The sequence below is a fragment of the Agelaius tricolor genome, unplaced genomic scaffold (assembly GCF_023055355.1).
Source record: "Agelaius tricolor isolate 1412-34295 unplaced genomic scaffold, bAgeTri1.0.p SCAF_9, whole genome shotgun sequence".
Taxonomy (NCBI): Eukaryota; Metazoa; Chordata; class Aves; order Passeriformes; family Icteridae; genus Agelaius; species Agelaius tricolor.
The window spans coordinates 33,358,729-33,379,828 of record NW_027269269.1 but is presented as its reverse complement, the minus strand read 5'-3'; the positions used below and the strand labels follow the sequence as shown (position 1 = coordinate 33,379,828).

The 21,100-nt window shown below is 38.4% G+C and overlaps 1 protein-coding gene across 3 annotated transcripts in view; it reads right to left on the bottom strand.

The window, feature by feature from the left end:
* Positions 1 to 3,308: 3,308 nt before the first annotated feature.
* The window catches only part of MAP3K7CL (MAP3K7 C-terminal like), a 31,022-nt gene continuing 13,230 nt past the window's right edge, over positions 3,309 to 21,100 (bottom strand). For all 3 annotated transcript variants that reach the window (XM_071433905.1, XM_071433906.1, XM_071433907.1), the window contains 2 exons: positions 14,622 to 14,737; positions 3,309 to 4,361 (listed from right to left, as the gene is read on the bottom strand). In XM_071433905.1, the coding sequence (XP_071290006.1) occupies positions 4,181 to 4,361; positions 14,622 to 14,737 (297 nt within the window). In that variant the 3' untranslated portion in view covers positions 3,309 to 4,180. The remainder of the gene's footprint in view (positions 4,362 to 14,621; positions 14,738 to 21,100) is intronic.

The window sequence follows — 21,100 nt, the reverse complement described above, 5'->3', positions numbered from 1 at the left end:
AAGTCCACCTTGGTAACTCCCAGTTTAACATTGCAAAACCAGTGAAGGAAATGGTGAGGTTCCCACACAGGACGAGGGAAGAAATGAGAATCTTGACTCCATGTTTCAGAAGGCTGATTTATTATTCTATGATATGTATTATATTAAAAGAAAATGATATATTAAAACTACACTAAAATAATAGAAGAAAGAATTTCATCAGAAGACTAGCAAAGGAATAGAAAGGAATGGATAACAAAAGCTCGTGACTCTCAAGAGAGTCCGAGTCAGCTGGACTGTGATTGGCCATTAATTAAAAACAACCACATGAGACTAATCAAAGATACACCTGTTGCATTCCAAAGCAGAAGATAATTATTGTTTTGCTTTTCCTCTGAGGCTTCTCAGCTTCTCAGGAGAAAAATCCTGGCAAAGGGATTTTTCAGAAAATATGGCAACACAAGTCTCCCCTGTTCCTTTAGACGCTTCCACTTTGTGTGTTGATCAATAAAAGAATTTTAGATAGGGAACACTACCAAGTGGCTTTGTGGTTATTACTGTGACTAGCTAATTTCTGCAAGGTGTCCTGTGACTGGAGATGAAGCAGCAAAGGGTCACGTGGCAGAGCTCCCCAAGCACACAACCCAAAGGAAGGCTGAGAACACCTCTCTGTCCCACCTGTCCCCACTGTTAGCAGTGTGTGATCTTTACAAAGGCCTAGATGATGGAAGCCTCTGGTGGAAGGTGACACACTTCCAAAGATCATTAATTCACAAAATCAGACAGAATAGAGGTAATCCTGAAAAGGGAAACGTTTTTTTAAAAAGGTACCAAACTCAAACTCAGAGCTCCGCATCTTCCAGACTTTCCAAGCATCAAGTCACCCTTGGCTCTGGCTGTTTCAAGCCCCATGAGTCATATCCTTGCTAACTGGAAGCCTTAAATTGAGTTTGTTCAGCATTCTTTACGACGGAAGGAAGTTGTTTAGCAATGATAGAAAATGGAAAGCACAGGTCTTGTTTTTGTTTCAAAGCCATGTACTTCACTGTGCCTTAAGTGGTTTGAAGCAAATGCGTTTGTCATGGTAGTGGCATGCTTACTTTTGCTAACCCGAATAACAGCAAGAAATACATTTTGTCTATAATACAGCTGCAGTTCTCACAGGTTGTAGTCACATGTTATAAAATTGAACCTTTCATTGGTACTTGATTTCAAAAACTGACTTCTAAGTTTTTGAACTTCTAAAAATGTCAGCGAAATAATTGTATAAAACTTGTTTTTATATTGTGATAGATACAACAGGACCTAGCATGCAGACCACTTCAACCAGAACACAAACCATATTGTCTATGTGGAAAATACAGGATCAGTATGATAAATGCTTTATTAAAAAGCCTGATTTCAGCTATTTAGTCAGCAGAGCTCCACTGTATCTAGAGAAAAACTCAGCATGTCCAAACTGGAGACTTACTGAATGTGAGAATATTTTTCACTATTAAGCTCTTGATAAACAAATCAAGAGATGGATGATAGGTACAGCAGTTACCTCTCAGAAAGTTATTCCAGCTACCTTTACTCTTTTCAACACCTGGATGATTTTGCATTATGTTGACTATGCCACATTTTAATTTAACTTGCCTATGAATATTTTTGGAAAATTCCATTTCCCTACCTTCTCGCCTTTGAATCCCACTTCCCCAAATATTTTTTTTTTTTATAATTTTCAAGAGACACAAATTTTTCATCCTTGGTACTTCTGTATCAGTTTTACTCATTTGTATTGCGATACAATTTCTCAGACCTCCTGCTCTCAGGCACATGGGCATGCATGCAGGCAAATATGTTCAATTAAAGCTGCTATTTTTTACTTTAACCATAACTAAAAGCAGGAGGAAAATTTGATTGCACATAGCTAAAGTCCAAGTTGAATATAAATCTTTGACTTAAAATAGTTTGGGATGGTTTAAGAATTTCATATTTATCCAGGCTTGTAGGCTGGCCCACATCAAAAATTTGGCATCTGCACATCTGTAAAATATTTCTTGAATTCTTCTATAATGGTCAGTACCTACAGGTTAGCAAAAACATATTCCATTACTATTCTCCAAGTGCTGATTGCCACAAGTGAGGCCCAGCTTTCCTTCTCCACCTGACTGTGGCTCTCTCTCAGGTTTTTCTTCCAGTATATGGTCTGTAATTTTTCTGATATCTAAAGCATGGTGACTGCACTTAAATAGAAAATTTCAAGGTGAACACAGTTATTTGGAAGTAAAAGTCTGCTGTCTGATCCATTTGCATCCAAAGACAGTGTGTCAATAAACAAATTTTATGCACTTTATATGGTTTTCAGTGAATTCACTAAAATCATCTGACTGCATGATGTTTTCAAGGCTAGATGGAAAAACCTTTGACTAAAATGACAAACTATTTTAAAATGAGAATTCTCTTGTTCAAAACACACAAACACAGGCAAAAAAGGGTAATTCTAGCTTCTGTGGTGCTCTGTGCTCAAAGCAAAGCTCTGATTTCTCTTCAAGTTATGTTTCCCAACAGTGCAAAACTCAGACAAGACTTTTCCAGCATTTCCAGGCCTAATATTCCTAGTGGCTTTTATTAACTATGTTTTTTTTTTTTCTTCAACTTCCTCAAAGTACAAGGAAAATTGGATCCTCAGATAATAAGAGGAATAAATACAGAGTTCCACTGCTCAGGGAGCATTCCAGCAGGAAGCCCATGCCTCAGGAGTGGGGATTTCCCAGGTACAGCAGGAAGCAGTGCCAAGTTTGGATGCTGACACTGCCCTGGCAGCTCAGGAGGAGAAGTGGAAACAAGGTTGTCCTCTCCTGCTACCTCTTCACGCTCTCCTGCTGCAGTGCCAGGTGCTTGGAGTAACACAGAGCCAGTTTTCCCACCTGTGCTGCAGGGAATACTGTAGGCAATTAGCACAGATAAATTACAGGCAGCTTTTAATTTTTTTTTTTTTTTGCCCCCTTTGCTGCCAGGAATTGTCCTGATTAACATGAAATTCTGTTTTCATGGTAGATTAATGATAATAATCAAAGCTAAAGTCCTGGTGCAAATCTTAACTTCATAGTTTTCAATTACTAAGACACAGTACTAATAACACATTAGGTTGAATTCTAAGTTCATGAAGATGTAACAAGCTGCATCTGACAAGCAGAGTTTAAAATATAGGGTGACTTGAGAACATTCAGAACATAAAAGGGCTTTTCTACATCCGCTTTTAATGAATAAACTGCTCTATGGATAGAAATGGAGGTGTAACGAAGGTTTTTAAGTTGATCCAGGAAAATACAGGGATAAATAGACCAAGTAAAACTGACATTTTACTTCCAGTTATTTGTGTATCACAGAACTCCAATCCCTTCTTACAGCAACTTAGGTTTCAAAATAGACCAGAAAATAAGAACAAAAAAGCCTTACAATAATTTTACTGACATAGTCTCAGTTGAAAGTATGATGAAATTATGATTCTTATATTAATTTTTCATTTCTTGCATGCCTAAAAGTACAATAAAAAGACACTCAAGTAATCTTTACACTTAAGGCAGGAAAGTTTGATCTCTTCTGCTTCCTTTTAATTCTATAACTTGCAAATTATCACTGTCAGTGCACTTGTTTGATAAAAAATAATTTTGTTACTTCCGTTTTTATTGTGCAGTTTTTCAGATTTTATACAACAGTGTGAAGTTGACATCAAGTATGGTTTTTACTAGTGAGGAGATCTGCTTCAAGATAACTTCCAAACACTTTATGCATGAGGAAAATAATTTAAAAAGAATTTACCAAACTAAAATTAACATACATGTATTCCATATATTAACATTGTCCCAGTCCTTAGTATGATCCAAATTTCCAACACAGAGACTATTTATATAATTTTCTAGTGTGTCCATATCTTCTTAAATTGGAAAAAATATGTTTAGAAAAGAAACCTGATCCACTAGAACATATAATGGGGATAGATTAACTTCAATTATGTTGCTTGAAATAAAACATTCATTATATAATGGATGAAATATCCATTATATTAAGCTACTGGGTGGCAAGCATTAAATCAAATTCAAACTTATACATACTCTGTATCCGTAGTAAAGCGTTGAAACATATTCAACGGATCTTTATTTTAAAATCTGTTTTCCATTCCTGTATGAAGTGCCTCCCATGAGCTGGTTGGGAGTTATGAGGAGCCCTGTCTCTTTTGGTACTGTATCCTGAGCTTTTCCAGCTGCTCCACACACTGTGTCTGGGCCAGCTTCAGCGTCCGGTTCTCCTCTGTCAGCTGTGCGTACTCCTTAGCCAGCCGAGCAGCATCCATGCTTTCTTTTTCCACTTGCTCCAGCCTGGCAATCAGCTCCTTTCTGATGATTATGAAAAAAATCCCAATTATTACAAATGGCAGTAGGCAAAAATTTGTTGTCCTGTGTTAGGTCAAAGATGGGCTCTGTGGTGTGAACTTAGTTTTTATTACTTGAACTTGTGTGAAACGAGGACATAGAAAATTAATTTTTTAGAGTCCGTTTTTTTCCCTTTGTGAAAAATGCCAATCACTTGTTTTTCAAATTTTAAGAGTTTAATAGTAATAAAATGGTTATAAAAATAGCAATATAATTAGAGCAATAAAAATTTGGACAATTTGGATTAGGACAATATGAGACAATAGAAACAAAGAGTTACAGACAGTCTGGGTACCTTTTTCTGGGCAAAATAAGCCTGAAAAAGGACACCTGTTAACAGAGGATTAACCCTTAAAAATAATAGCCTGTTGTACATTCATACACCTCATACATGATGCATAAATTCCATTCAAACACAGGATTCTGTCTGGTCAGTGTCAACTTCTTCCTCTGAATCCTCACGGCGTCTTTGAGGTGGGAAGAAGTTCGTTTCTTCTGATAATGGGGCAATAAATTCTCTTTCTCTGAAAGATTTAGGTGTCCTGTGGCTGCTATCTTGCTGCGAGTCCTTTCTTTAAAAAAGTATCCTACATAGCATAGTTTCTATTTTAACATTTTGTTATAACCAAAAACTATATTTAACACACTACTTAAGAAAATTAATACAACATAACTTTCTAACACAACACATATAATATTCATTTTAATATTTGTGAAAAGCCAATCATAAAATATGCATTTTTCACACCTTAAAGACTAAGCTTCCAAAATCTTGGATTGGTTTGCTGTTCAGTGGCTGAGCCTGAAAAATGCTGTGCTCATGTGTCTGTATTTGGGACTGTTCAGCAGAAGAGAAGGCTTTGGGGAGACCTTAGAGCCCCTTCCAGTACCAAAAGGGGCTCCAACAGAGATGGACAGGGACTCTTGACACAGGTGACAAGACAAGAGAATGGCTTTAAACTGAAAGAGAGCAGGAAATGGGATATTGGGAAGAAATTCTTCCCTCTGAGGGTGGTGAGGCCCTGGCACAGGTTGCCCAGAGAAGCTGTGGCTGCCCCATGCCTGGAAGTGTTCAAGGCCAGGCTGCACAGGGCTTGGAGCAGCCAGGTCTAGTGGAAGGTGTCCCTGCCCATGGCAGGGGGTTGGAACTGGATGAGTTTTAAGGTCCCTTCCAATGAAAACTATTCTATTGATTGCATGATTCTGTGATCTCTAACTTCAGTAAGAGTTGAGCACACGATTCATGGTGGAGAATCAAGTTCCTAGAGATGACTTGCTAATACTTTGCCAGAAGAATAACAATGTATTTTTCTCTTGATACCACGTATCGCTGAAAGAGAGTGAGGTGTTTTTGTTTGGGTGGTTAGATTTATCAGTAAGTTCTTTGAAGTGTGCCTGATTTCCTTTTCTCTACTACAAACAAATCCAGTAAGTAGTAGGCACTGAATCTGAGCTACATATATTTCTATAACATGTTTAGACTCAGATCTTAGCCCTATTGCTGAGGCAGAGCTGCAAAGCTGACCCCTCCTGGTCCTCTTAAGTACAGACACAAGAGGATTTAAGCTGAGATTTCTTCTGGATGGAGTCACACAGTGCCCTGTATTCCCAGAGCTGGCCAGGAGCTGGAGTTTCCTGTATAGTATCAACTGAAATTACCTCAGCACAAGTTAAGATAAAAGAGGTCTTAAAACACTGAAGGCATGAGTAACTCACAGAGAATCTAATTGCTCTCCCCTTAGTCACCTACCAGGCCAGCCTGGCCTCTGGGTTTCTTTTTCCCTTTAAGTCAAAAATTCACCCATTACAGGAAGTCTCTTCTAAAAGGTTCTTTTGATCATTCTATCTCAGAGATTAGTTAGTCTTTTAACTGTTCATAGCCCTGTGACTTTATTTCTCAGTCATGTCAAAACAGTGCTTGTAGATCATCAGCGGGAAGTTGTTCATGCCTTCATAGTGGATAGATTTCACTGCAGTCCTTAAAGGAGCCCACTTGTCAGGCTAGACCAGTGCTTTCAGACAGGAAATTCCTAGAGATCAGCAATTCTATTCCCACAGGTCAGAGTATTCATCAAAAGACAACATTTCTGTCATTGCTGATCACTTATTTTACTCATAGCTGAAAAGCTACTATGTAGAGCAGCAAAACTGTAAATCTGGCTTTTGAAAAACACTTCTGTGTGGCCTTCACTTAGGATCAGGTTAACCTTCCTCTCTTTACTGCAGCTTTCAGTGATAGCAGAGTTTGCCCATGGTTTAGTTGACTGTTTACAGTCACAGTTACTGCAGTTCAAGGAGTCACAAGTTAGAACAGACCCTCATTTCTACAGCCATTTCTACCAGCTATGCTTCCCATAGATTAAAAAAAAAACGAGAAGAGTTGGCAGCTGTTACAGAATTTTTAAATCAGCCAAAGAGGCAGCATATAGGCATCCTCCTTATGATATCTTTGGTTTATACTACTGAGGTAAGGCAGAGCAGCTATGCTGCAGCAAAGCCTCTTCTGTTTCCTTTCACCAGGTGACAGGTGCATTCAATCAGGCCTTTGAGAGGAAACATCAAGAGGGTATTTTTGCTCAGTAAAATTCTATTTACATTTAACAATATAGCTGTACAAGTTTTAAACACAGCAAGCCACTAATAGGTTCATTTCTCTGTGGCTGGGTCATTCTAGATCAACCAGTTTTCACAGAAGTCAAGACAATCTTGCTAGACAGCTCCTATTCATGGGCCTGAAGCCATGGAGGAGTGATTTCATGTGAGAAATACATTCAGAGACAATGAGTTTTTACAACTCCAGATGTTTGGGGTGGTTTTTTTTTGGTTTATTGTTTGTTTGTTTGGTTGGTTTTGGTTTTTTTTTCTCCCTGGAGTTCCTCTGCAAGACCTTTATCTCTGGAGACCAAATAAGAACTTCTGCAATATTTCTTTGCAATTATTCTCTGGTGTAATGTTGGACTGAAGGGCTAAATTAAGCTCTTTCAAATGACAGACTGTTAAAACAGAAGTGTCCAAACAAATGAATTCAGAATAATTCTTCCTTACTTTTCTTACACTCATGAGCTTTTTGAAAGGGAGATGGTAATCAGCATCTCAAAAGCAGGTAAACCTTTTCTGTGGGAACTTTCAGTATTTGACAAGGAATGGTACTGACTCTCCTGGACTTGAGCCAGGAGAGGCACAGACAACGTGCAAACTCAGACAGCTCCAGTAATGAAGGTCAGTTCTGATTTGATGACATTCTGTGCAGGCTTGGCTTTCATGCTGCTCTCCAGTAATATTTAAGCAGCACAGATAACTCCCTCCCCCCTCCCCAGGATTTAGAATTTCTATCAAACAAACTGTAAATGCTTTAAAATCAAAATATACTCATTGCTGTAGTCCACACTCTTGGACCTCCCTCACAGAAAGCAGTTTCCTTGCACTGAGGTAGTAAAATTGCCCACTTCTGAGTCAGCAGAACCTACTTAGTCCTTTCCCATCAGGATCAACACCTGTTTACAGGATAGGGTGATGTTTCAGGCTAATACTGTCAGCCTGCCACAGATCTAAAATTAGATTACCAGGGAATTGCTAAATGTTATGAATGGTGTAGTTTAGGAAGCTCACAAAAGGATGAGGACAGTAACTAACATTTACATCTGATCTAATCCTAGATTTGAACTTAGCTTTCAGAGGTTAAAGAACACCATGCTAAGCTCTTGCACCATCTAGACCTTGTTGTGGATGCTTAATAAATAGATGTAGCACTGTGTAATCTGTGTTTTCTGTTAATGGTTACCTCAAGTTTAAATATTAACAGTATTGATAAGGTATTTTCCAAACTAGTGCTGAGGCACTCAAAGCTTTGAGCCAATCTGTAACGTGTACTTGAAGTGTTCTTTTTTGGGGAGGGGTTTGGGAGGCAACATTAGTGATTTGCATCATAAACCCATCAACCACAAGCAGGAGAAAAACACAGCACTGTCTTAGGGAAGTTATTTCTCTTGTTCTGGCCTTAATGGCTAAACATGCAGAGAACAGAGCTCCTCAACACTCATATTCACAAGGAATAAATACAAAGAAAAGTGACAGAGTAAGCAGACAAATCTGTCTGGAGATAAGTGTATTTAGAGATGGACTGGACACAAGAAAAACAGTTTCCAGACTACAAAGACTCAGATTTGCCTTTTCCCCGTTGTGAACGGATCATGCATCTGTGGCAGTGCAGTATCTGCTCCAACAACTGCTGTGTACTGGTGGCCATAAGGTCATTTTCTCTTCCCACTTTTGCCACGGCTTTCCTATCAGGGAAATTATGAGACCCTGCAAGGTAACTGCTGTCTTGAGGAGATTGTCCTTGCATAAGTCTACTAATTAATTTAAAAACACCACCATTAAAGATATTAAAGTTTGCTTTAACACAAATGAAAATGTGTCTCAGATGCCAACACATAAAAGGTCACAGAATAGTTTGAGTTGGAAAGGACCTCCCAAAGGCAAGGACACTTCCAATAGAAGAGGAGGTCTCTCTTTGTATTAGAAAAGCTGTAATTTAATTTTTAGTATTTGGCAAGTAACATATATTTTGCATACATGTGAGATGATAAAAAAACAGGTCTAGAATGGGAAAATTATTGAGCTAAAACATTGCCTTTAAGGTTTACACCAATCTTTTTCTGAAGTACCTAGAAGTCTGAAAACTACTTGTCTTCACAGTGTTGGGAAAGACACTCAAGAAACTGTACCTGGAGAAATCCTCTGGACCAAAAAGCATAGAAACAGTCCTATGGTCATGAGAGCAAGCTAAAACATATGAAAGGCTCCTACAAAATGAAACAGTCATCTCCACTGCATGTCATTTGCCAAGAGGGGCACTGGGATGCTGGATTTTATCATCAACAGCATGTCCAGCAGCACCAGGGCAGTGATTGTTCCACCGTGCTGGGCACAGATGAGGCCACTCCTCGAGTCCTGAATTCTGGTCCAGTTCTGGTCCTCTCCCTACCAGAGGGGCACTGAGGGGCTGAATGTGTCCGGAGAAGGGAACACAGCTGCGGAAGGGTCTGGAGCACCAGGAGCTGCTGAAGGAGCTGAGGGGGGGCGCTCAGCCTGGAGCAAAGGAGGCTCAGGAGGGACCTTCTCACTCTCCACAACTCCCTGACAGGAAGGTGCAGCCAGGTGAGGGTTGGGCTCTGCTCCCAGGGAACAAGGGACAGGGAGAGAGGAAATGGCCTAAAGTTGTGCTAGGAGAGGTTCAGATTAGATATCAGGAAAAATTTTTTAATTGAAAGGTTAGTAAAGTACTGGAATGGGCTGCCCAGGGAAGTGGTTGAGTCACCATCCCTGGAGTAGTTAAAAACATGTGGAGGTGGCAGTGGAGGACACAGTTTAATGGTGAACAGGGAGGTGGTACTGGGCTGGTGGTTGGTAATATTGATAATCCTAAAGGTCTTTTCCCATCTTAACAATTCCATGATTCTCTGTCTACTCTAATGTGTAAAAGAAGGAAAAGAAATCATATCCATGGCCAAGAGAACGAGTGATCCTAAACCAGGTGGTGATCAAATGATATTTTCTGTAGAGTTATATTAGAATTGTCTGGGGGAGGAAAAAGAGATAACCATGCAGTGCTAAGAATATAAGATACAGCTAGCAACCATGGCAACTCTAATATTTAACTACATAATCCAGGGTCATTATCTAGTAATAGCAATATAACAAGTGCTCAAAATAACCAGCCATCTCATCCCTTTCACCCAAAGTTAGATACCCAAAACCATCTGTTATGGAAATACGTGTGTGTTTCTGGAACATAAATTAAATTACATTCTGTGCCCTAAATGTGGTGTGTTCTTGCTTCCACACCCTTTTCTTTATTTTCAATCATGTCTCCCATTCCAGAGTGGTTTTTTCCCTTGTACTACGTATTGCTGGCATAAATGTGAAGAGTGTGAGTGAAGACAGCAAACAAAGCTATGATTAAATTAGCAAAAAAAATCTACCCAATGTTCTTTCAAATTCTTGCTTCCTTTTTTATTCTTGAGTAACTTCTTTTCCCATCTTTATTTGCTTTGTCCTTTGATTTTCCCTTTTTTGATACTACAACCTCTTTTTCTCTCTCATGTTTCCCATTTTCCTGTGAAATACTTGTCATCTTCTCTCTCACTGCCAGCCTAGTACATTCTCTTGCCATCTATATTGCACAAAAGAGAACAAGTAAGTAAGTTTGTTCTCACCTTGATGAAAAGCAACCCTTCTCATTTCACTTCACTGATTTTTTACTTTGGCTGTACTTGATGCTCACATTACACATCAAGCTAAGCAGAAGTAAAAGCCTTTGAAAAGTTGTAAAAGATTCAATGCTTTTAACTATTGTTAAAATAATGGTTTACAACTTTCTGTGTCTTATAAAATAATATAAAAATGTACCTGTATATATTATTTCATGTAGGACAGGTTACACTGAACTTTGGAGGTTGGAACAAAAAATCTTTAAAGTAGAATTAACTTTTTTTTTTTTTCCTAAAAAGCTCTAATACCTGTACAGATATTTTTCAGGTTAACATTATCTCTTCCTCCTAGCCAACAAATAAAAATTATTTGCTCAATCCGTTTTCTGCTTTTTTCTGTCAGTCATAGCCTTCAGCATCCTGTATGCACTGTCACAGGCACCACAGGTACAGAAACTGCCAGGTGAAAGTTATTGGAATGATCTGTGGAGAGAAGTTGGGAGCACTGGCAAGGTTACCATCCAGCAGCATTTGTGATTGCCTTTGGTAAAAATGCACACTGAAAAACAATAGAAAAGCTGTTTGTTCCCATTACAAGGGATGCAGCTTGATCATTGTCCATTTTATCAAAATACTATTTAAGAGAAATAGACAATAGATAGTAGGTGTAGTAGACAATTGGGAAACTTCATTTCCATACATTCAAACTCAAATGTAGAAGAAGAAACCCACAACAGGGGCAAATTTTAGAAAATTGCAAAGTCTATGTTTTCAGTTGGATTGTAATTGGTTTTGAGGCTAAAAACTTGTGCATCTCACCAGACTTTTTAGACAAGTGAAAGCATTCTTCCCTTTTTAAAATGGAATATTCAATACTTCTAGTGATGGGGCAGCCAGGGCTGTCTGGGCAACCATTTCCAGTGCCCCAACCTCCTCACAGGGAAGAATTTCTCCTTAATATCCAATCCAAAACTGCTCTCTATAAGTTTAAAACCATTCTGCCTTGTCCTATCTCTACATGCCCTTGTAAATAGCCTCTCTCCATCTTTCTTGCAGGCTCCTTTCAGGTAGTGAAAGGCCACAATTATAAGGTGCATATATAAGTGTATACATATATAAGAATATACACATGTATTCATATACACATATATATATACACTTATTATACACTTATATGTACACACACAATGCAAAACATGCATGCCACCCCAGCCATTATAATCCACTTTTCATTCAGTATATGCTAGTCCCTGAACTGCTTTTAACTCTCTTACTGTAAGTGCTAAGAATGTTTTTAGACATAAATCAGTGAACATGAGAGCAAAACTCCCTTTTACTTCTTGCTTATTCCTTTGCCTCCACACTTATACTCCTTTTCTATCTAGTTTTAGATAAAAATCAAGGTTGTCCTGTCCACAGCTTTTCAGGTTTGTTTGCTTACATGTGTGTAAAGTTGCATGTGTCCTAATAACTTTCTAATCCACCTTTCAATTTCAAACAAACCATGTGGTAAAGAGGTCCCAATTAATTTCTGGAGGGTTTAATAAAAACAGACTGCTCCATAAAGGAAAGATACACAATAGTGGAAGGCATGAGACCCGCTCCAAAATACTACAAAATGGATAATCTCCTTGGAGGAAGGAGTTATAAACAATCCACATCTGGAGGAAACATATCCTAAATTTGTACTTGCAGTTGTTAAACCTCAAAATCAGGCAACCACAGTGCAGCAGCTTGTGAGGAAATTAAACATCCTCGATCCCAATGCTGTAGGATCACTTTTTCAGATTAAGACATATAGGAGGTGTGAAAGGTGCTGCCCTGATATTTGTTATGTTTAGGCATTTCACAGCTATACAGCATGTGAACAAAAGGCTACAAATATGTAATTGGAAAGTACACGTGGGTCTCAATAATATAATTCCATTGTTGCCTTATACAGCCACTCATAACATCTGTTTACTGGGGCATGGAATTCCCAGAACAGGTTCAGCAAAGACAGCAGTGGTGGAAGCTTCCTCACATTGTTCCACTGTTGACATCCACTGGTGGAATCAAGGAAAGTGCCAGCCTGAAGGCCTTTAATTCATCCAAGATAAGCACCTCTGAGAGGCTGACCTCTGGGCTTAGAGGTTGACTGGGATAATTGTGAGTTCATTTAAATAATTTTGTGCATGTATCTGCCATTCTCAAGAAGCAAACCATTTCTAATTTAGCTAGTACCACAGACTTATAGATAAAAAATTGCATTCAAGCAGCAATTTTTTTTTTATTCCAGAAAGTGCAAAAACATATGTGAATGCCTCATTTTCATGGGCTCCAAGCATTCTTCATAAATAGGCATAACTGATTCTGGGTTGTGCCAATAATAATAATAATAATAATAATGATGGATTTATATTAGTAGACTCTAAAACCAAAATGATTGAAGTCTACCTTTGGTGTTTATACATCTAAAGTCAAGCACTTAAATAATCATTTAATATTTTATACTGTGCTTGGATTTTCAGAGTAGACAAAGACAAATGGTTTCCACTGTATTGATTGCTAAATATGTAAGCAGCTTATATCAGACAACCAGATTTGAGAAATCATTGCAAATTTAAAATAAATTACTTATCTTCTAATCTTTTTTAAAAATACTAATTACTTTTGATTGGCCAAGTTCAATTAATGGTGAATCAAATGCAAACACTGCAAATATGAATCAAATGCAAAATACATTTCCCCATGATATTGGACATCATCGTTTTTAGCTTTTGTTCCAGTCTGTCAGCATCTGAGTGCCACACTGATCCTTCAGTGGAAGGGGATTTGCAGTGGGAAATTTCACCTAGCTTTGACACTTTAGGCAAAAACTAACTATATTGTGACTCTAGCCAGCAACCCAGATAAAGACATCTCACTTTCTTACCCTGCATAGTTTGGATTCTGGGAGTTCTTTGGCTGTCTTGTAAGACTACAGGATTTCAAGTTTCCCTCTTGCTTCTGCAGCTGAAGATTCCCATGGATGCAAACTTGGCTGAACCGCAGGGTCAGCTGGGCAGAGATTTCACTATTCACTTTCTTTGCTCTCTCTGAATCTCTTTTTCAGGTTTCTTATGGAAAGGGACCAACAGCCACAGAGTGCACTTTGCCATTTCATAGTCAGGCAAAAGATGACAGGGCTATGAGTACAGGCCATAGACAAGAAAAAAAGCCTCCAGCTTATTCACTTTGGGTATAAACACCTGAAATGCCAATGTATATTGAACCAGTGTACACAAAAACATGTTTACTAATATTGTCAAGGATTCTAAGCCTAAATGAGGATCTATTTTGTTCTTCATTAAAGCGTGCAGTGTTTATTGAAAAAACTAAAATTGAAAAGGAACCTACACCAGATGAACTGGATTGTTATGTGACCTGGACGCTGAAGCTTTTAAGGGACACCCACAAAGCTGAACTGTGACAGCCCTTGGTGACCCCAGTTGATCCTGTAGAGCAGTGGCCAACTTGTGCTCTATTGTGCTCATCAGGCAGAGGCATGAAATCATGGGATCACAGGATAGCTTGGGTTAGAAGGGACTCCCAAGATAATCCAGTTCCAGCCCCATGCCACAGGCAGGGCACACCTTCCACTTGGCCAAGCTGCTCCAAGCCCTGTCCAACCTGACCTTGGACACTTCCAGGGATGGCACAGATTTTCTGGGCAACCTGTGCCAGGACTTCACCACCTTCAGAGGGAAGAATTTCTTCCCAATATCCCATCTATCCCTGCCCTCTCTTTCAGTTTGATGCCATTCCCCTTGTCCTGTCACTCCAGGCCCTTTTAAATAGTCTCTCTTCATTTTCTTCTAGGCTTCCTTCAGATACTGGAAGGCCACAATTATAATATATGTATAAATAAGTATATACATATATAAAAATATCTGTATAGAAGGTCAGAAAATACAATGTTAAGCTTTCATATTTCAAACAGGGTTTTGCAAAGAGAATGTAGGACAGTAAATCCTTTGGGAAAGTTACTCACTTTCTTTCTTCCAGCAGAGCAATTTCTCTCTTGACCTCGTGGTACTCTTCTGCTATTTTGCAGTGCTGTTTATACACCTGCATAGATTCCTTAGAGTCATGACAAGGAGGCAGAGGCTTTAAGAAAAAAAAGAAGAAGAAAAAAAAACCCCACTGTTTTTTGAATGAAATATTAGTTTAAACCTCACATATTTTGAAAGACACAATATTTATCTGAATTCCTGTGAGAATGCCTAAAGAATTTTTTTCCCTTAACTGCAGTATATGGCCAGCTATTCCTAGTGATGGACTTTAAAGGAAGGAAAAAACCCAAACCAGTTCCCTGCATAAGAATATATGTAAAACTTCAAACATATGTGTAAAACTTCAAACATTGTGAGAATTTTCAGGACTCTCCTTGCCAGCTTTGCAAAACATCCCTGAAGATTTTTCAAAGAAGGATTTCTCCCTTGCCTCCCTCTTTTTCAGCTAGAGTGATATGGAAATGCTAAAGCTGATGCATTGATCAGACCTATCACACACATCTTTACACTGCCAGGAACTGACATCATTGCACCAACATCATCTTTTTTTTTCAATGCATACTGAGTGTAATAAATATGGCAAATAAAACCAAAAATCTTCATCAAAATTCTTGAAAATCATCAAAATTCTTGAAAATACATTTTGGTTAAATGTAGGTGCTTTTTGCTCCTTAAAAAAGATTGCATCTTAATTCAGGCTTCAGGTTTGAATGTCACATTTTGGTTATAACACTTTCAGGAAGTATTTTTAAGTTATTAGCCATGAATCTATTGACTCATGTAAATGAACTCCAAATAGCATGCTTGAGCCACCTGTTTGAAGTAAAAGGAAACACTTAAAATAGTTAATTTACTGCCCATTTAAATAACACCCAATTGCCTTTCACAATATTAGTAGATTGTTTTGCATTTCTTGCTGTCCTACCTTGACTCTTCTCTGTAGTATAATATTCCCTTAATGGCATTATTAGGAAAAGAAAAGCCCAAGTAGGCAGATTTTTCCTATTTATGATCCTGTAATCCTTTGTTCAGTCTAAACGGAAAATTTAAATTTTACTAAACATGTTCAGAGACAAAGATTGAAAACATTTTTGTTCAGGAGACAGGGTGAGCTGGCTTCAGACATAACCCAAAGCACAGATGTAAGTAATGTATGGAGCTTGCAAGTACTTGTAGTTGGTATGTGATTCCTCACTGAAATTTTAACAGACACTCATATTCCATAGTCTAAATTTAAAACTGCTGCAGCAGAATTGTTTCACAGCACATTGTTTCATTCTCCCTGATCTTGGAGATTTTGGGAATCCAGGGGAAGGGCAGCCCAATACTTGATGAATCTAATCCCTAGAAAAGGGCTTTTAATTGCATTTCAGTGTGGATGAGCAAGAGCACCATTCATATAGCCACCCAAATAATAAGCATAAATTTAGCAAGACTGAATATAGAAGTCTCAGTGCTCTAATCCAAGAATGTGTGGATGAGCCAAAGCAGCATCTCTGCTATCTACCAGAGATCAGCCACCAAGTGTGTCACAATAAAACAATTTCGAACAGTATCAAGGGGAAAGTCCCCAAACAGTGATACTTCAAAAGAAAAACACAACAAAACAAAGCAGAAAAGATCTTGGATTTGCTTCCAATTTAGTTTCCACTAATCTAGCTGGTTTAAACCAGTTTAAAAATTAAAACAGTGCTCAGTTTCTATATTCCAGCTTCCCACTCAAAAGATATATATAGAGAGCTAAAAATTATCAAGTCATGCTGAAACTTAGTATCTAAGGCTCACTTAGAACCAGTTGCTGGCTTTTAAACCCCTTCCTATTATTGTTTCCTCTTCAGTGACATTTTCTCTTACACTGATATTTTAGCACTTAAATTAAACAATCAGTTTACTAATTTCTATTCATAAAATTATTTTCAATTTGTCTGATGGTAGTAGGCACTATATCAAGAATCTTTTAAATTATTAGTGTATTATTTCTTTAAAACATAAATGTTACAATATTTTCAAATTACTAGATAGAATATAATTGGATCATATCATAGAGTGGTTTGGATTGGAAAGGACCTTCAAGAGCATCAAGTTCTAGCCCCTCTGCTATGGGCAGGGACACCTTCCACCACGCCAGGTTTCTCCAAGCCCTGTCCAACCTGGCCTTGAACATTTCCAGGGATGGGGCAGCCAGCACTGGAGAATTTCCTTTGCTCCTCTGTAATTTGCAAACTACTAAGAAAGGCTCCAGAGATATTATCTACAGCATCCATGAGTAGTTTCTGGTCAGTAGCATATGAAACAGGCTTATTTAGCAAACCCTTTCTCCTGCAATAACATGGGAAAAGGAGAGATACAAATCTCCATTCCATGTGGAAGGACTTTTTTAATGGTCTGTGGCCAGGCAACTGCAGATACTGCAGTACAGAATGCCCAGTGGCATTCCATGAGGTCTGTAGAACATCTTTATGTTAAGGGATTGCTAGTTTACCAAGGTGACTCATTTCAGAAGGCCTTAATGAAGTTCAATTTGCAGTATGCTTTTTTTTTTTTCACTCAGAAGTAAACAGCCATACTTTACTTTCCTCTTAGAACAGCCTGAGTTTGCTGTACCTTGCCTATCCATAAATTAATATAAATAAAAGTATACCTGCTAGACAAGCAAAAAACATCCCTGGCAAAGTAGGTTACATTTAATGGCGACAGCTTCTACTTTTAATCCTGTTTATTTCAGGCTTCAGTGTCAGCCACCCTCATTTTCCTGAGCTGGCAAAATATGCACATGCAGCATCTCTGATCTTGTTCACAAAGCTAGTACAAAAGCTAGAGCTGTAAGTTATACTGGTGGTCTCTCCTATTAAGCCTGATTTTCAACAAGGTCTGCTTTTTCCTTGTATTTTGTCGAGTAACTCACTCAACAAAACAGTAACATTGAGAAATGTTCTACAGAATTCAGCAAGTAGACACTAAGAGATCCTTTTATAGACCATCCTGAAACTGCACATATATATGTAGATCTTTACAAAACATATGTACTGTTCATTTAGACTTTTGTTCAGAATCCAGACATGAAAGGTGTTGGAAGATGACATGCGAAAGCAGTTAATGAAGAAACAGAAAATCACAGAATGTTTGGGTTGGAAGGGACTTGCTTTCCTTGAAGGAAAGGGGCTCCATTCCTTTAATCATTTGGATAGCCTCCTCTCTGCCTGCTTTTTAAGGCAGGTTGAAGGAGATCTTCTAAATAAAATCTTTGCTGGGGTGACACAGAATGAAAGTTTTCAGGTTTGGGCTTTTTTTTTTCTTCACTCACATGACAAGTTCTTTTGCCTTGCCATATGAAAATCAGCATTCCATATCCACAAAAGCTGTAGAGTTGGCAGTGCCACTCAACTGTTCCAAAGCTTTAAAACAGTTGATTTTTTAAATTCACCATCATTGCACTTATGTGTTTAATTGTGAAAAAAAAATTAAAATTTTCTCCTGAAAAAGTTGAAGTTTCAAGAAAAAATTGTATCAGGCAGTTTTTCCAGCTCATGTGAACTTGTCTATAAGTCTTCAGCACTGATCTAATTAAAGAGTGGTGTCTTGCTTTTTGTAAATTTGGTAACTTTCAGCTGAGCTCTTGTGGAAAAGTCGAGAATCCAATGCTAATATTTTGAATGTGGCCTGTGTTCATTATATGGCCTTGTGCACTCTTCTATGATAGAAAAACCCACATTGTGCCAAGTAAAAATAGCACATTGCAGCTACTTTTTGTTGTGAAACTGGAACTCTTCCACCAGTTTCAGGTACCCATCTTAGGGCGCATCTAGTCTAGTCTGGTTTTACTATGAAAGTAAACAGTTCTCTTTCTTCCAAACAATTCAGGTCCACTGGATGAGAGCAATTTGCCCTCCTTCCTGGGAGATTTTCCATTCTTTTCTAACCATAGTATGATGCTCTGACTTGGTGAACATGCACACATGTTAACATACATGCATAAAATGGTCTTACATAATCTACGACCAAAGTTATCACAGCAGCATTACAGGAGACTTATCAAGCTCATAGGCAATCAAATCTAATTATAGAGCAACACAGTCCTCTAGGAATTCTCATGGACACCAATACATAGTAAAAAAATTACAGCATCCTCTTTAAAAAAACAGTATGCTTTTAAACTTTAGAAAATTATGTGTCTAACAAAATCCTGACATTCAGTAGAAGCAATTAAAGTTCCAGAGTAAACAAGGTTTCTGCTAAATGCTTATATCACACACAACACAGTGCCCCGTTAACATTTGCATTACTTCTTTTATATGAGCATTTTCTACTAAAGTGAGAAAAACTATCCTTTGACTTAAGGTTGGATGTTATAAATGGTTGGGGCTTTTTCTCTGTTGCAGCAATTTTATAGTCATCTAATGACAGAGATTTGTAACACGAAATATGACATAAATGTCACTCAAGCTCACAATTTCATGAGACAAGATCACAGAACCATTGAATTGTTTTTTGTTGGAAAGGGCTTTAAAGATCCCCTCCTTCCAAGCCCCTGCCAGGGACACCTTCCACTAGACCAGGTTGCTCAGAGCCTCATCTAAAGATAAAGAACTATAGAACACCCTGTAGAAACATCCATATGTGACTTGTGTTCTTCCCTCTCCAGGATCAAGCTCTCAGCTGGAATAAAGATTTTGATGGGGAGCGGAGAGATGAACTGAGCAAGTCCCAGGAAGTGTTGGAATGGGACAGGCCATGCACAGGGCATAGCAATGCAGGTATGAACACCAGATACCCTCCTCTCCATTCAGTGACCTGAACAACAAGGCCTTGGGTGCTGATGTAGGTTTCTAAATACAGCACATAACCCATAGTAAAATTTCTGTCAGAGGGTCACTGTGCAGCTCATCAAGGAAGTGCCTTGCAGGGACACATCCAGACAAAGCAAAGGTTAAATTTTCCCAGTGACAGAGTGCCAGGTGTAACCTGCCCTCCCTTGCTGCACTGCCCACCACATGGCACACACAGGAGGGGGGAAAAACACCAAAGCTCAAATAAGCAGGTATTGCTTGTCAGTGGGAAAAGAATAATTTTCCATACTGCAAACAAAAGGAATTGAAAACAAGAACTTTATTAATATGAGTTTTGTTTCACTGATAACTTAGCAGGAAGTTATTTTAGTTGTCTGTGTGGGTTTTTTTTTTTAATAATAAAGCTGCAAATATAGCTTAAACTGACCTGTTCTCATACAAAAGGCTGTCATGTCTGGTTGACCACAGATCACATATAAATTTTGATTTAAAGTAGTTGAGTTATTTTTTTACACATTCCTTCTTGGAATGTGTAAAAAAATGTAACATTCAAAAAAGTAATTTGAAAATAAAACATGTTAGTCTAAAGCTAGCTAATACATCAGAATACACAGGCTGATCATTTTTATTTTCAGAAAGAAGCTGCAACTAGAACTGTCCTTTAGTAAGAGTCCTTATAGAGAACTAGCTTTTTTGCTAAGTCTCCTAGAAAGACCTTCTCTCCAGGCAATTCCACATCCACCTCTGTAGAGCTTGGACAGCAGGGTTTGTTACCCTGCCAAGGGGAGGCTGCTCTGAACTTTGCCCTGCCATTTGATACTGCTGCCCAGGGAATAGGTATGGAAGAACTGTGGGAGGAAAAGTGGGACCACTAGGTAATTCTGCTCAAATAGCCAAGTTGTCTGCCAAGGCCTAACATAGGAGGACGAGAGCTTGAAGCCTAAAACAGAGGTGCAAATTGCTTGGTACTCAGGCTGTGGTCTGCTGCCTGCATGCATAGAATTCTAAGGCTCTGATTTTCCAAGTGACTCGCTGAACTTACATAGCTTTGAAGCTGCTTTCAAAATCCAGCTTAAAGATCAGCTAATTTAGGCTTTTTGTTTGTTTTTAAAACAGGTTTCAAAATTTGCCTTTGTATGCTTGAAATCTGTAAAGTTATTACTTTTTTTTTTAAGGTGCCTATTACTGTATTGCCACATAACCTGCATTTATAGTTTGCTTCTTTAAATAAAATTCAAATGTTTTTGACTGTATTTATGGCACACTGATGAAAATCTTGTGGCTCTCAGAGATGATATTTTTATTATGAACATATGAACCAGCATTCTTACAGATTCAAGCATTTCAGGCTGCTATTGCCACAGTTGATTAAAAGGTTCATTTACACAACCCTTCATGTGTGTGCTCTGTATTAATGCACTTCAGGACAGAAAAAAGCATGGATGGAGTGACAAGGCACACCACCATTCACTACTTCTGCAGGTCCTGGTGAAGCCCATTTTACCTGTTTCTGTAATACAGGAGCTACCTGTTTCAAAGCTGGTAAGAATTGCAAGCACATGCCGTAGAGTTCTGGCAAATCTGCAGCAGTTTGGATTGCAGTGATTGAAAAAAACACAATTAATAAGAAATACAGTAAGGTAAATAATAACTTTGTAACAGCTATTGCT